This window comes from Oncorhynchus keta, chromosome 9, assembly GCF_023373465.1.
Source record: "Oncorhynchus keta strain PuntledgeMale-10-30-2019 chromosome 9, Oket_V2, whole genome shotgun sequence".
NCBI classification, from domain to species: Eukaryota; Metazoa; Chordata; class Actinopteri; order Salmoniformes; family Salmonidae; genus Oncorhynchus; species Oncorhynchus keta.
This window is the reverse complement of record NC_068429.1, coordinates 36821259-36836924: the sequence shown is the minus strand read 5'-3', so window position 1 is coordinate 36836924 and position 15666 is coordinate 36821259. Positions and strand designations below refer to the sequence as shown.

The window sequence follows — 15666 nt, the reverse complement described above, 5'->3', positions numbered from 1 at the left end:
TACTGACGATAAATACATGGTCTTTAAAAAAAAAACGTACTTGTCTAAGAAATATAAGTACAACCAACTGCGGTGTACCTCAAGATGGAAAGATATCAAACGTGCTACAGAGAGGAGTTTTAATGACTCCAACCTAAGTGTATGTACTTCTGACTTCAACTGTATTTTCATTTACTTCTAAATAAGCTGATAAGGAAAAGCTATATGTCAATGATTATCTCTCCATTTTGTAAATCAAATCACTCATTGAATTGACTGTCTTCAATTCAAATTGACCCTACCTAACTCATGTAGTTCTATTCAATTAACAACACATAAGCATACATACACAAACAGTAATAGTAACAACAAAATTGACCAATAAACAACTAAATCACTGTATTGAGACCCTGTTGCATACCTGATAAAGCAACGAGGCCTCTCTCCAATGGTCGCTGAAGAGATCAAGTTGGAAGACAGTTGATTCCCCAAACTGAGTCAACCTAGGTAAGTCCAAAAAAGGTGTGTGTAAATTTCCATTGTCATGTTTCTCTGGTTTAGGGGATATGAGGTTTCTGCAGGAAATGCTACCCAGCAATTCGGGCTCTGGCTGGGCCACTCAAGGACATTCAGAGACTTGTCCCGAAGCCACTCCTGCATTGTCTTGGCTGTGTGCTTAGGTTCGTTGTCGTGTTGGAAGGTGAACCTTCGCCCCAGTCTAAGTTCCTGAACGCTCTGGAGCAGGTTTTCATCAAGGATCTTTTTTCACTTTGTCATTGCTGGGTATTGTGTGTAGATTGATGAGTTTTAACTTTTAAAAAATCAATGTTCGAGTAAGACTGTAACGTAATAAAATGTGGAAAAGGGAAGTGATCTGAATGCATTCCAAATACACTGCATGAAATAGGTGTTGATGAGCCTTTACACATTCATTAAATCAGCCCATGGCCGGCTACGTGCTAACAAATTTTGACTCATGAAGGGATCTCGACTAAAAAGTGGTTTGTGACCACTGTTCTAGTCTATGTAGCAGGGATAATCAACTACATTCAGCCGAGCGGATGGTCAGGGGGCTGGAACATAATTACAAATCATTTGTAGACTGAAAATTGACCACAAGAAGCCCAAACAGATATCATATTTGACTAAAACATAATAATTTCAAGCCTTGCTTACATTTGTATACGATCACATATACTGTATCTATTATGGGTGGGAATACTTTGGAACAGATTTCCAAAACGTAAATTACTTGGAGTTGACTGGCTGATGTTTTTACATGATTTTATGTACAACTACAAAACTTGGGAGGCCAAATAAAATCACCAGCTGGGCTGTATTCGGACAGTTGGTGAACTCTTACTTTAGGAGTATTATTGTTATACCAAGGCATTATGTTCGAGTCTCATAGTCTATTAATTATAAGCTTATGGTTTATTATGTGTAGCTCTATGTCAGTCACATGTTAAATGCAAGAGTCATGGATTTCCATAGGCCACCAAGACTATTTGATCTGTAATGCAAAATCACATGTTAGATGGTTTGTTGTGTGCAATCGATTACAGTTGGGTATATGGTAGGCTATGACTTTATGATTATTTAATGAGTCTCCAAATTTTGGCCCACCTACATTTTTGCTGGCACTGCAATCAACAGATTTCTGGCTATGCCACTGCCAGGAACACTCCATATTATTCAAAGCCCCATGAAATGACACCCTATAAATATTCTACAGACACTACTGAGTACTCCCCACCCCACTTTTACACCAGCACAAATAATATTTTTTTTCCTGTACAGTGCTGTATTTGTGCCATATAGTGTCCAGTCAACACATTTTCAGCTGTTTGACCACAGTAAAAGTCCAGCAACACTCCATATTATTCAGAGCCCCATGAAATGACACCATCTAGATTCTGTAGACCTTGCCTACTGAGTACTCCCCACCTCACTTTTATGTCAGCACAAATAATATTTTTTTTCTCTATAAACGAATATGTCATGCATTTGCATTGGGGGCATTTATTTTACCTTGGAACATGTTCTAAAACACAAATGCAATGCAAATGTCACTTATATATGAACAAATATGAATCCTTATTAATGTTTAAACATACATCATGAATAACTACAGGTTAATGACACTTTTCGACTATTACGCAGGGGACTTTTATTTTGAAATAGTCCGCCATTCCATGACCCGGATGTACTTATTTTAAGTGTTGCTGATAAAATGCTGACAAATTAATTCGCTCCGAATAATCTTTTGTCGAAATCATAACAACTTAACTTTTTACAGCTAAATAATTTCCTACAATGTAACGTTGGCTGAAAACCTTTACTGAGTGTCCCTTGGATTGTCTTTAAATTCTCACATAAAAGGGTTCGTATTGCTTATTTCTTTACACTGAAAGACAAAGGTTGCGTTATAGCTTCCGTTCCTTCCACTCCCCTCAGCCCTGCTTCAACTAATCAAATCCCTGATGAGCAGGGGGTTGCGGGATTAGTAGCCTTTATAATCAGTTGTGTAGAGTAAGGTTGGAGCAAAAGCCTGCATACCCAGTAGTAGCTGCTATTAGCAACGCTGTTGTGTTTACACTATATCGTTGGTACCTTTTTGTATTGGCATTGAGTTGCACAAAAACAGTCCGTAGTTTAGGAAGCAGGGGGCGTTTTCATTTCGGAGGCCGTTTATCGTTTAAGAAGCAAACGGAGCAACACGAGCGTTTGTATTGAAAAAAAGTAAGGTTAGTGCCTCCCCGTTTCATTCCGTTTGCTTTCGGAAACGTTTTGCAACAGGTTCGGCATAATGAATACGCCCCAGAAGTTAAATATAGCGTTACTTACACCAACGTACTGTGCCGGTGGTCATGACGTTTGGTCATTAACACGGGGGAATTTGAGTCAATGTCTAAAGAAATAACATTTATTAAAGACTTTCCAAACGTGGTTCTGCTATATAGCCACTTCTTCTCCACTTACCTCATATCAAAATAAAAGTCCAGAAGGTGCGCCATATGTTGACAAAAGGAATAACTTGTATTTTGACATGAGGTTAGCAGAGGACTTGGGTCTAAAACAGACCCACGTTTGGAAAGTTGTTTAATAATAAGTAGCTTTAGATATTTTGGCTCAAATTCCCTCTGTTTAAAGGACCAACTGTCCTACCCACCGGCTCAGTAAGTTGAAGTGGAATTTTTGGTAAGCACCTCAAGGATTAGGCCTATATTGTGGTGGTCATTGTTGCAAATCATTGTGTGTTTTGTTTCAGAGATGTGAGGGTACCTACAGCTGACTGAAGTGAAGGCCAGCATCTCAACCATGGGGAAGCGGTATTACTGTGACTACTGTGACCGGTCCTTTCAGGACAACATGCACAACAGGAAAAAACACCTATATGGTGTTCAACACCACAGATCTAAAAAGGCCTGGTTTGACAATTTCAGGGGTAAGTCATTTAATTTCCCAAGAGTTTCATGGTGTGTTTAAGACAACTGAGAACAACAAAAAAAACTAACAGCTCAGACTAGGAGAAATCTTTACGTTAGTGATTTTCAGGTCAGGGCAGTCAGAAATCTAGGATGATGGTCTCCTTTCCTTCCAGTCCTCTGCTGCCAATAACTGGAACGAATTGCAAAAATCTCTGAAGCATGAGTCTTATATCTCCCAATCTAACTTTAACCATCAACTGTCTGAGCAGCTTACCCTTCACTGTACCTGTACACAACCAATCTGTAAATGGCACACCCAACTAGCTCATCCACATATTGTTACTTACCCCCTTGCTCTTTTGCACCCCATTATCTCTATTTGCACATCATTATCTGCACATCTATCACTCCAGTATGCTAAATTGTAATTATTTCGCCTCTATGGCCTATTTATTACCTACCTCCCTACTCTTCTACATTTGCACACACTGAACATAGATTTTTCTATTGTGTTATTGACTGTATTTTTGTTTATGCATAACTCTGTTTTTGTCGCACTGCTTTGCTTTATCTTGGCCAGGTCGCAGTTGTAAATGAGAACTTGTTGTCAACTGGCCTACCTGGTTAAATATCATTATTATATATATTTTTGATGCCTGAGTTTCTGAGTTGGATGACCGTTAAAAAAAAAAAGTGTTTTCCCAGTCAGATTTTTTTCAGAGTTCCCAGTTGTCTTGAATGCACCGTTTGTCCAACATGGTTTGGGGGGTCAGAAAAAAACCGCATGGTGTTCTTAAAGGGCCAAACAGGAGTTAAAACAATAACAAAGCCACTGTTTCCGTAGAAAGCTGAGGAATGGGGCTGGAGAAATGTAATCACTCCCAAATGCCAAGACAGAGCTGTGGATGCAAGGACAGGGCCTGACCATCGATAATATCAGAATGATTGTTTTAACCATGTTTTTTAGACCATACAGTGTTTGTTTACATTTCCTTTGTTTACAAACATTGGCGTAAAACAAGCATATATTTAGTATTCTGAATACAGTTAAACTAAGCTCATGAGGCATTTATAAGCTGTATTTTCTTTAAGAACCAGTGGGTACATATCATTAATTTGTAACTCTAAAAATTGATTTAGCTTTAAAAAAAAAAATGATAACGGAGTCTTGGTATAAGGTGCTCTTTGAAAAGGGGCACTCTATAGACTGTCAGAAAAAAATAAAGAGAATGGTGGCCACCACTTCGTAAACGTTAAATGTAGAAACAATTATTATCTTGCACTCTTAAAGAATGAATGCAGGCACTTCTTGATTTAAAAAGGCTTTATTTACTTGGCATTTCAGTAGACATATTTAAAAAATAGCAGGGCCGACATGTTTTGACTTCAGTTTATCAGACCAGGGCTTCAATGTTTGACACAGTAACCAATTAGGAGACATGATTAAACAAAAATAACAGCATAAAGAGATGGTTGGGGTTCAATTCAGAATGATGTGATCAAATACATTTCAGTTCGAATCCTTTTCTAAATGAAATTGCAGTCCATTGTTGTTATGACAGTTCCCAGAAGATACCAATCCTACCCTTACGCTTGTTTACACTGATCTGCACTGTGGTCAGAAAACATACCTCAATGCAGGGATGGGGATATGCCACTGTACTCCAAATGTTTACCTTTATCCACACTGCTCCATCGAGAAGATTGAAATACTTACAGCCAGTTTTCCTGGAAAACTGCCCTTATCGTCTTTACGCTAGCTAGCAGTAGCCACGGCAGCCATTATTGAATGGCACATCACGTTGAACAACAAAGGAGATAATTGGCTGACACTGCCATTCCAAAGTGGCTGTTATGGCTACTGTACGTTTTCCGTTTGGTTTGGTATCTTCTGGCGACATCTGACAGGTACTTGTCATAACAGGCTGAGGACAATATGACACCTCTTCTTTCATCACAGATGCAGCAGCCATCCTGTATGATGAACAAACTAAGAAACCCTGCAGGAAATTTCTTCAGACGGGTAAAGACAACAAAGATATATAATGAACATTTTAATGAAAGACCCTTACAACTATCGGTGTGTAATGGTTTATTTTTTTGTCCTTTGCATCAGGCCAGTGTGTGTTTGGCAACAACTGTAGGTTCTCTCACATGTCAGAGAGGGACATGGAGAACCTAAGAATGCAGATTGAAGGTGAGTTGTTTCCACAAGATGGCACTGTCTGCCATGGACATGGTCCTCATATTGAGAGTGTTAATTTATGGGCAACGCTGTTGTTGTTGTCGCACCTTGCACGATGATAACATTTTTAAGAAGTGCAATTTTCTGTCATTATGGTGGCAAGTACTCTGGTATTTCAATTATGAACACACAATGCCACTCTGTTAATTTAGGTGGTTCAATGAAATCTCTAATAGTAATCATCTTCTCTAATTTCACTCAAAATTCAAAGCTCCAAAGGTGATTGTGCTAATGAAATCCATATTAAGAGGTGTAGTCTAATGTCTAGATGAAAGACGGAGCAGAGAGGACCCGGAGCACAGAGCGTCCCCTGAGCGGAGCATAGAGGAGTGGCTCACCAGGAGAGAGAAAAAGAGAGCCGCCCTAAGCAGTGGAAGGTACAGTATGAAGCAATGGTCAAAGGCTGTCAGTACTTGCATACAGTGTTATTTACGCTTGCATGGAGTCAGATTTGATACAGTTAGTGTGAAAATATACTTTTCCCCTTTTCTTAAACTATTTGACTCTATTTACTCTCTACAGTGTTCTGAAAGAGGAAGATGAGGAGGATGAAGATAATCAACCAGAGAATGATATACCGCCACATTTCCTCACCATTCCTGACCTTCCTCCCTCCCTTCTGCCCCCTCCCCTTGGAGGATGGAAAGTCAAAGTCAGAACTGAATGGGGTTGAAGGGGCAGTGAAGTTAATGGCAGTTCTACACTGAGGTCAAAATAACAACCTGAACTGGAATTTCAACCTGTTCAGGTGGGGTGGATTTTTTTTGGTAACTGATCTGATTATTCTGACCTATGACCAGTCATCTTTTATTTGTATACGCATCCTACTTTGAAGGGGTAAGCAGGGTAGGCTCAGAGTCAAGACGATCCTATCCGCCAATCAGGGTTGTGTATGTTAATATATTTACATTTGTATCAACACGCCCACACAATCAGACTGAGCATTTCAATGGCAAAAGGAGCCTCAGGGAAATAAATATTTTCGTGAAATAAACACACACAGTCATTTATTAGACATACAGTGATTTAGAAATTATTAAGACTGCATGGGAGCTTTAAAGCTGGGTCACCATTTTTTTCTCAGTTTGATGTGGTGATGCAAGAACGGATCATTAATTGCTTTTAGGGCTCAAACTTTTACTTGATAGAAGTGAGTGAATTTGTAACACATTTTAATTGATTTTCTCCATCACCGACTACATTAAAATTCAGTTGCGTGCATGCAGAGATTTTGTTGAGTAGGTCCTCGTATTCAAGAAAATGTATTCTGAGTTGGAAATGTACAGAATGTGAGGTTCTAATGCTTTTTAAATGATGGCCTCAGGAAAGCAGCAGAACAGGAGTGGCTACCGTGATATAGACTCAGCAAAAAAAAAGAAACGTCCTCTCACTGTCAACTGCTTTTATTTTCAGCAAACTTAATGTGTAAATATTTGTATGAACATAACAAGATTCAACAACTGCGACATAAACAGAACAAGTTCCACAGACATGTGACTAACAGAAATGGAAAAATGTCCCTGAGCAAAGGTGGGTCAAAATCAAAAGTAGCAGTCAGTATCTGGTGTGGCCACCAGCTGCATTAAGTACTACAGTGCATCTCCTCATTGACTGCACCAGATTTGCCAGTTCTTGCTGTGGGATGTTACCCCACTCTTCCACCAAGGCACATGCAAGTTCCCGGACATTTCTGGGGGGAATGGCCCTAGCCCTCACCCTCCGATTCAACAGGTCCCAGACATGCTCAATGGCATTGAGATCTGGGCTCTTTGCTTGCCATTCCTGTCTTGCAGGAAATCACACACAGAACGAGCAGTATGGCTGGTGGCATTGTCATGCTGGAGGGTCATGTCAGGATGAGCCTGCAGAAAGGGTACCACATGAGGGAGGGGGATGTCTTCCCTGTAAGTTGAGATTGCCTGCAATGACAACAAGCTCAGTCCGGTGATGCTGTGACACACCGCCCGAGACCATGACGGACCCTCCACCTCCAAATCGATCCCGCTCCAGTGTACATGCCTCGGTGTAATGCTCTTTCCTTTGACGATAAACGCGAATCCGATAATCACCCCTGGTGAGACAAAACCGCGACTCGTCAGTGAAGAGCCCTTTTTGTCAGTCCTGTTTGGTCCAGCGACGGTGGGTTTGTGCCCATAGGCGACGTTGTTGCTGGTGATGTCTGGTAAGGACCTGCCTTACAACAAGCCCTCAGTCCATCCTCTCAGCCAATTGCGGACAGTCTGAGCACTGGTGGAGGGATTGTGCGTTCCTGGTATAACTCGAGCAGTTGTTGCAATCCTACACCTGTCCTGCAGGTATGATGTTCAGATGTACCGATCCTGTGCAGGTGTTACACGTGGTCTGGGCTACGGGGACAATCAGCTGTACGTCCTGTCTCTCTGTAGCTCTGTCTTAGGCGTCTCACAGTACGGGCATTGCAATTTATTGCCCTGGCCACATCTGCAGTCCTCATGCCTCGCAGCATGCCTAAGGCACGTTCACGCAGATGAGCAGAGACCCTGGACATCTTTCTTTTGGTGTTTTTCAGAGTCAGTAGAAAGGCCTCTTTAGTGTCCTAAGTTTTCATAACTGTGTCTTAAAGACTGTTCCACCAGTGCATGTTCATGAATTGTTTATGTTTCGTTGAACAAGCATGGGTTACGGTGTTTAAACCCTTTACAATGAAGATCTGTGAAGTTATTTGGATTTTTACAAATTCTCTTTGAAAGACGGGGTTCTGAAGAAGGGATGTTTCTTTTTATGCTGAGTTTATTTAAAAAAATACTTGTATTTTGTCATTTGCTTCCCTCCACATTCCATGTGAATGGAAAGTGGTTTGTCCATGTTGGGATTTATTTATAATGGATGGCATACTGTTTTACCTCCGATTAAGTTCTTGGTCCGTATTAAGAGAATGAGTATCGGAACCGGAACAAAGAGCTCCACCCTCTCTCTGAGTTGCAGGCAAGTCTATTGACCAAATGTTCCCTCCCCTTATGTTTTTCGAAAGAAGAGAAAATTGTGATTTTTCCAAAGCATGGGAACTAATGCTGCTCGTTATCAAACCTTCCCATATCATGACAGATCTACGATACCATTTATGGTTACGTAGTCTGTCCACGAGTGATTACCTCGCCAAGGATGGCTGGCCACTTTTGTAACAAAATGGTTTTACATTTTCTATCTTCTGGTAATAAAATAGTGTTTTAACTGGACATATTGTTATTTCCCCTGTTTCACTTGCAAGATCAACTAGGGGATAACAGAACAAGTGGTATTCAGGACATTACTTCAGTGTGTTAATGGAGGCCTGTCCATATGTGCCAGGCAGCTACGGTCCAGCCCAGATCTTGGTAGGATGTCCCATCACCCTGTGACAGGGACCCTTTCCTGGCAGCGTCTGCCTTTCCTGTGACAGTGACACAGATTGAAACCGAAACTGCTACACCCTAAAAGAACATTTTCAATTTGTTTCAGATAGGCTCCCCGAGGGAGATGACAGGACAGCTGGATCCTTCCCTGGTTGGTTGGCCGGCAGTGTGAATAATATTCTGATGATTATTATGACCGTGCTGGCTGTCTCGCATCTCTGGGCTCTGTGATAAAAACTTGCAAGGCCAATATTGGAGCAGGACTACAGTTAATGACTTGTCTCAAAGCCTTTGTGTCTGCGTAACTGCCACCGAGAGCTTTGACATGTGTCACTGGCCCTGAGATTCCCAGGCATACAATAACTTCACATAATCAAGTTGGTAATTTCCAAAAAGTTATTACATTTTACTGTGGATGACTTGCATCCACACTTGTAGTTTTGCATGTACTCAAACTATTCACCAACATGTACAGTCATTGTACCCAAACACAATTCCAAGTGCAACAGTGTTTAGCTATCAGTAGTAACTTCAATGTCATTAATATGCAGCTTGCATTGATTGCTTAATTGTCAGTACACTCTGTGCCCTTTAGCTGCACTGCTCTCCAGTGCCACAATAACTGCTCTTTAAGACCTTAACCTCCACAAATGAGAAGTTGCAGTACTGAATACTGAGTCAATTCCCTGCTGAAATGTGACACATCAACAAGCTCTCTCTCAACTCAGCAAGAGAGACTTACAAAGCCGAGTCCCACTGGAGCTCTGTTGCACATAGAGGCGGTCTTCCTTGAATCCATGATTAAACAAGTTGCCTGTGTCTTGGAAATATCGCAGTAGGCTATTTTACAACAGGTTGACGTTGAACGTTCTGGCGAGAGTGATTGCGTTTGACATAGGTGTTACTAAAAGCAGCTTGTGTTTTTGTTATTCTTCAGAAGTCCCTACAGATGTTTCGTTATTGACTTGTGCTCTAGGCACCAGGCAGTAGTAGAGGTCCATTCGCTGTGACTGTGAGTCGGTTTGTTTTTCACAATCCAGTCATTCAAGCATCGAATCTGAACTGTATGCGATTAAGGTTAAATGCAGAGTAAATACCAAATCAACACTACCGTTTTTTTTTACTTTTGATTTGTAACACACACAGTTGTAAGAGAAATGGTTCCCTAGCAGCAAGTCTTCAGTTTGTCTGCTGAAAGCAAATGCACCAGGAACAGATGTTGATGTTGATTCAGTTGTTTGAGGAGCAGCACATGCCAGCCAGGTCAAACCTCATTTCACAGATTGGTCATTAATCATTAATGTCATCTTTTCATCTTATATATCCCACTAGTAGATAGCTTGGAATTAGGGTCAACACATGGAATTATCATGGTAAGAATGTCGATCATTATGCAGTTCAAGAAAACGACAACATAAAACAATTGGAAATTAATATTTGGCTGATAAGTATCTAATAAACATTTCACTGCCTTGTTTGGAATTGAAAGGTTGATTGAAAATGAATGGAAAATAAAGGTTGATTAATGTATTATGCCGCAATAATAGTTGGTAAAGACAAAGTGGGATAATTTATCATATTCATGGTGTAGGCGGCTGCTTGGTTGGACCCATCATTGGTAGGTAGTCCGAGATAGATGAATGTATCATTATTGAGATTGGGCACATTCTCCCCTTCCCAAGACGAGCACCAAAAGTCTAAGCATTTAATTAAGAGACGATCAACCTTCTGCATCTCCTTTTGGGGAACAAGTCCATGGCTTACCCCCAGTTGTTCTCTTTCCTCTCAGTAATTTAGTACCTGCAGGCACTATTCCAAACGTAGATCCTGTTTTAAAACCGTCCAACCATTTCATCTTACTCTTCAGTGGATGCTCCTTAGAGGAGGAACGGGAGGACCATCCTCCTCAATGAATTTCATAAAAATCGAAATAGTGAAACAACATTTTTTTTTAGATAAAACTATACTAAATACAGATTCACTTAACCAAATAATTGATTAAAACACAATGTTCTGCCTCAGCAGCACTCTGTAGGGAAGCACCATGTTTAGCCGGAGGACAACAAGCTTCTGTCCTCCTCTGGGTACATTGACTTCAATACAAAACCTAGGAGGCTCATGGTTCTCACCCCCATAGCCTTACACAGTAGTTATGACAGCTTCCTGAGTATGTCCTCCAACCTATCAGAGCTCTTGCAGCATGAACTGACATGTTCTCCACCCAATCAAAGGATTAGAGAATGAATCTAGTACTGAAAGCATTAGTTACAGCTAGTTAGCACTGCAGTGCATAACATGTGGTGAGTAGTTGACTCAAAGAGAGAGACAGACAATAGTGGAACAGTTTTGAACATTCATTTCCAAAATTAAGGAAACGCAACAGAGAGAGAGAGATTTGGTTGTGTTTTTTTACTTTCACATTTACTTAGCTAGCAAATACAGCTAAATAGTTTAGCCTACTCAAACACCCGCCTCAAACAGAGAGGGATGATTTGTTAGCTAGCTGGCTATGACTATTCAATACTGGAACTTCTAAGTCAAGGTAAGCTTTTGGTTTTATTCATTTATTGCCACCGGGGCCCACCGGTGTAATGGCTAAACTGCTTATGCAGCTAGCTAGTTTAGCCTACTCAAACACCCGGCTCAAACAAAGGGGCATGCTATGTTAGCAAGCTAGCTATAGCTATCCAACACTGGAACTCTTCCAAGTCAATGTAAGCTTTTGGTTTTATTAATATATTGTAACAGGGGCCGTTGGTGTAGCTGCTTAACTGTTTTCTGACTCTACACTGTACTGCGTGATTGTGAAGGGTTTACTAAGTTCTAATAGTTCTAGTTGACTATGAAGTGACAATGATGTAGGCTGTGTGTAGCGGTTAGTGGTCATAATATGAAGGTTTGGCCTGGAAAGGTTTTTCCGCCTGGTCACAGACAGCTAACACGTTGTGCACTGAAGTCCACAAGCGAAGGAAAAAGGAGAGAGGAGAGCACATATATAGTTGCAAGAAGGAATTATATATACAATGAGCAAAGTGATCATGCTGTTTTTATGTGGCAGCTATGAAAGTGAGCTGTTTGTGTGTGATTAGGGGTGTATTCATTCCATCGATTCTGTTGAAAACGTTTCTTAAACGGAAGCAAACAGAGATAAACATGCTTGTCCAATAGGAACTCAAATTTGCAACTGTTGGACTAATGGTTACACCCTAGATCAGATAGATGCAGGCAAGAGGGTGCAAGGCGCCTCCCGGGTGGTGCAGTGGTTAAGGGTGCTGTACTGCAGCGCCAGCTGGCCATCAGAGTCCCTGAGTTCGCGCCCAGGCTCTGTCGTAACCGGCCGCGACTGGGAGGTCCGTGGGGCGACGCGCAATTGGCCTAGCGTCGTCCGGGCTTGGTCGGTAGGGATGTCGTGGTCTCATCGCGCACCAGCGACTCCTGTGGCGGGCCGGGCGCAGTGAGCGCTAACCAAGGTTGCCAGGTACACAGTGTTTCCTCCAGGAAATTTGGGGCGGTTGGCTTCCGGGTTGGATGTGCGCTATCGGAGGACGCATGACTTTCAACCTTCGTCTCTCCCGAGCCCGTACAGGAGTTGTAGCGATGAGACAAGATAGTAGCTACTACAACAATTGGATACCATGAAATTGGGGAGAAAAAGGGAGAAAAAAAAGAAGAAAAAAAGAGTGCGCAAGGCGGTATTGAATGTGTCACTGTCACCTTGATTACTCAATTCTCTTTACCTGTGCACCTACATTGTAAACTTTAAATAATAGGCTAGGTTGTAGCAAACTCATGATCGGTACAGGACATTTTTTTGTGTTTTATAGTAGCCTAAACCTATTGATGTTACATTGAGCTGGGTGAGTGGAATATGAATGGCAGTCCTCCAATATGCTGTAATATAAATAAGCCCGTGCTCATAAAAAAAACGAATCATCCTCCCCCATCTGAAACGGCACCGACCTCTGTTTCTCTTCGAACAAGTATAAATACATTCAACGGCTTGGCAAATCGCAGGAGAATAACATGTTGTATGAATCTTTAAAACAGAAGTGTTGAGTCTTACTCTATCCACAAAAATATGCTAAACTTAAAATGTGTCTCAGGGATTTCTTTTTTTCACTGTCTGGGAAGTTCTCTAGATGTGTTCAAAGGGATGTCGATATTATTAGATTTTGTAGTCCCCTAGAATATCATTTATTTCGACTCTTCTCTTTACTAAGATGGTATGTGTTACAGTCTAGGAAGGGTGATAAGGAGTCAGGAAACCAGATATGCAAAATAAAAAAGATGGAAAAGGAATAAAGGCATAGATTACCATCATTCAATTTAAATTAGTTTCTGCATATCTGCACTGCTGAAAGAAAGCCATTATGAACAGCACTGTGGTGTATGGGCACCATTTCCTTCTTTAGATCCATTACATCATTTCACTTTATTGTATACTTTGGCTATTTACCAGCATTCAAAAAAATAAGTTCATAATGATCAAGTAAACAATTCATTTCTGTTCTTCTCCCAGGAGACCAAACATACAGTCGTCAATATGATCCAAAGTCTGTCCGAAAGTCTGAATTGTCCTGCCAGTCACATCCATCCCCTTCTGTCTCATCACTTCTGGAGCCCTCCCTTAGCGCCATTAGAGTCCTTTGAGAGATCTTTGGCCAGTTAAAGCCAGCAACTAGTGTCTGCCAAAGTCCCCTTAGGGGAATGTTATAGACAGTCTGCCAGACTCGTGTTGTGAGATGGAGGACCTCGAGGGAGAAAGGGAATGCTTTCCCTGTGTGTGAGTCATAGCCCCATCACTGTCAGAGGGGTAAAGAGAAGGCATGCCTTGTTTGGAACTAAACTCAGAATTCAGTGAGAGCCTCCATGTTGGAGCCTCTCGGGTCATCAGCTTGTCAAGACACAATATCGTCAAGGAGGATTCTGACACGTAAACAACCAGAGATTTGGGAACCCTTTGGGCAGTAACTGGTGAAACAACAATAAACAAAGTATCTGTGAAGAATACTGTGTAGGAATTTGAATATTTTTAGCTTAGTTGCTTGGTTTCATAGAAAATTGAGCTGCGTGATCACAGATTTTATTTGCAATGGGACAGTAACTTATTATTGTCAACTATGTTTCATCTGTTTCCAACGGAACCTTGCCTTTACTGTGGTGTATTGATTTCACACTATTGATTTTACATTCATGGTGATATAATATTAATGCTAGGTTGGCTGTCAGGTTAATATACCACCCATCCATTCTTTGAAAAATATATTTTCATACAACAGCATAGCCATATGTTTTACTGCTGATTTATCTTCAGATAATGTCACTTTATCAATCACACTTGAGTATTCACTGTCTTTATCATTTGCATCATGTTAGGAAACAGGGCAGAAAGAAGTTCCATTCTGTAGTTCAGACCCTAGAGGCTGTGGGTGAGAATTTCATACAGGTTTCCTGGTATTTTGCCATATGAATAATTGATTCATAATTATAGTCACCTAAAACAGAACTTTCAATTCACTCTACTCTCTCGTATGACTTCTCATGTGATTTAATATGGTAGGCTGAAAAGAAAGTGAAATGGACCAAGGACATTGACATTCCAATTTCCAGTCTGTCTCCCACCCAGTCTGTCTCCCACCCAGTCTGTCTCCTACCCAGTCTCTCCTACCCAGTCTCTCCTACCCAGTCTGTCTCCCACCCAGTCTGTCTCCTACCAAGTCTGTCTCCTACCAAGTCTGTCTCCTACCCAGTCTGTCTCCTACCCAGTCTGTCTCCCACCAAGTCTGTCTCCTACCCAGTCTGTATCCTACCAAATCTGTCTCCTACCAAGTCTGTCTCCTACCCAGTCTGTCTCCTACCCAGTCTGTCTCCTACCCAGTCTGTTTCCTACCCAGTCTGTCTCCTTTTCCATCACTGTATGGTTTACTGAACATTGGGATGTTTTGTAACAGAAGTGGGATGATAAACTGAAAACTATCGACACCGACCATACCGATTACTTATCGCAGGCATTTTGCTGATGTAGTTTATTACAACAAGTAGCCTATACGAGAGAAATGTGAAGTTTGAAATTAAATATGTTTGCTACTATGGGTGGTTGTTAACGGGACCCATACAACCATCAAACCAGTAGTAGTAGTTTAAAGGACTTTTTTGTTTTACGGTGGTGCACATTGTTATAAACGTGTTGTACTATTTATCATTATTGCATCAATTCAGGCAGTTTATTGCCATACGGATGTGGTCCATATCACCCAGCGCTATCTCTTAATGATGTCTGCCACTGTTTGGTATAAAAAGTTGTCCTGTCTACACATGCTGGGATTTGAGTCCCAGGGAACCAGAGCTCCTTACGTCTGTCTGAAGGGAGGGCCACCATCTGTCCTGTTGGGTTTAAACCCTATTGATACAGCCACAACACTAATGGTGTTGTCACAGAAAGCAGCTGGAAGATTCATATTCAAACTTCATTAGAAAGCAGCTACACAATTCGGTATAATTTCCTCATTTCTGTCACATTCTAGTAACTTCCCTGAGTAGATTTTGAGACCATCTTATATGAATGTATATATCACCTATTGGCTCACAACATAACACATGGTTTCCAAACTGTGGGGCGCGCCCGCAAGGGGTCGGCAGG

The 15666-nt window shown here is 41.2% G+C and overlaps 2 protein-coding genes across 5 annotated transcripts in view; one reads left to right on the top strand and one right to left on the bottom strand.

The window, feature by feature from the left end:
• Nucleotides 1–522, bottom strand: part of LOC118387696 (proline dehydrogenase 1, mitochondrial-like) — a 33964-nt gene extending 33442 nt beyond the window's left edge. The window contains exon 1 of the mRNA XM_052525787.1: nucleotides 401–522. The gene's annotated coding sequence lies outside the window, so the exon portion shown is untranslated. The remainder of the gene's footprint in view (nucleotides 1–400) is intronic.
• On the top strand, nucleotides 338–8870 carry zmat5 (zinc finger, matrin-type 5). 4 transcript variants are annotated; one of them, XM_035776313.2, is made up of 6 exons: nucleotides 338–486; nucleotides 3251–3427; nucleotides 5371–5433; nucleotides 5527–5607; nucleotides 5924–6032; nucleotides 6178–8870. In XM_035776313.2, the coding sequence occupies exons 2-6, from the start codon at nucleotides 3301–3303 to the stop codon at nucleotides 6326–6328; spliced, it is 531 nt and encodes a 176-aa protein (XP_035632206.1). In that variant the 5' UTR covers nucleotides 338–486; nucleotides 3251–3300; the 3' UTR covers nucleotides 6329–8870. The 4 variants fall into 4 exon arrangements, with proteins under 4 accessions (XP_035632206.1, XP_035632205.1, XP_035632208.1 ...); XM_035776312.2 differs by lacking the exon at nucleotides 338–486 and adding an exon at nucleotides 2187–2362; XM_035776315.2 differs by lacking the exon at nucleotides 338–486 and adding an exon at nucleotides 2410–2721.
• Nucleotides 8871–15666: the final 6796 nt, after the last annotated feature.

Bases quoted from the DNA above. Each gene is read 5' to 3' on its own strand.
- zmat5 (XM_035776313.2), top strand. From the start codon at position 3,301: ATGGGGAAGCGGTATTACTGTGACTACTGTGACCGGTCCTTTCAGGAC. The intron at 3,428-5,370 runs GTAAGTCATTTA...CTTTCATCACAG, and splicing joins CTGGTTTGACAATTTCAGGG to ATGCAGCAGCCATCCTGTAT. The intron at 5,608-5,923 runs GTGAGTTGTTTC...TCTAATGTCTAG, and splicing joins CCTAAGAATGCAGATTGAAG to ATGAAAGACGGAGCAGAGAG.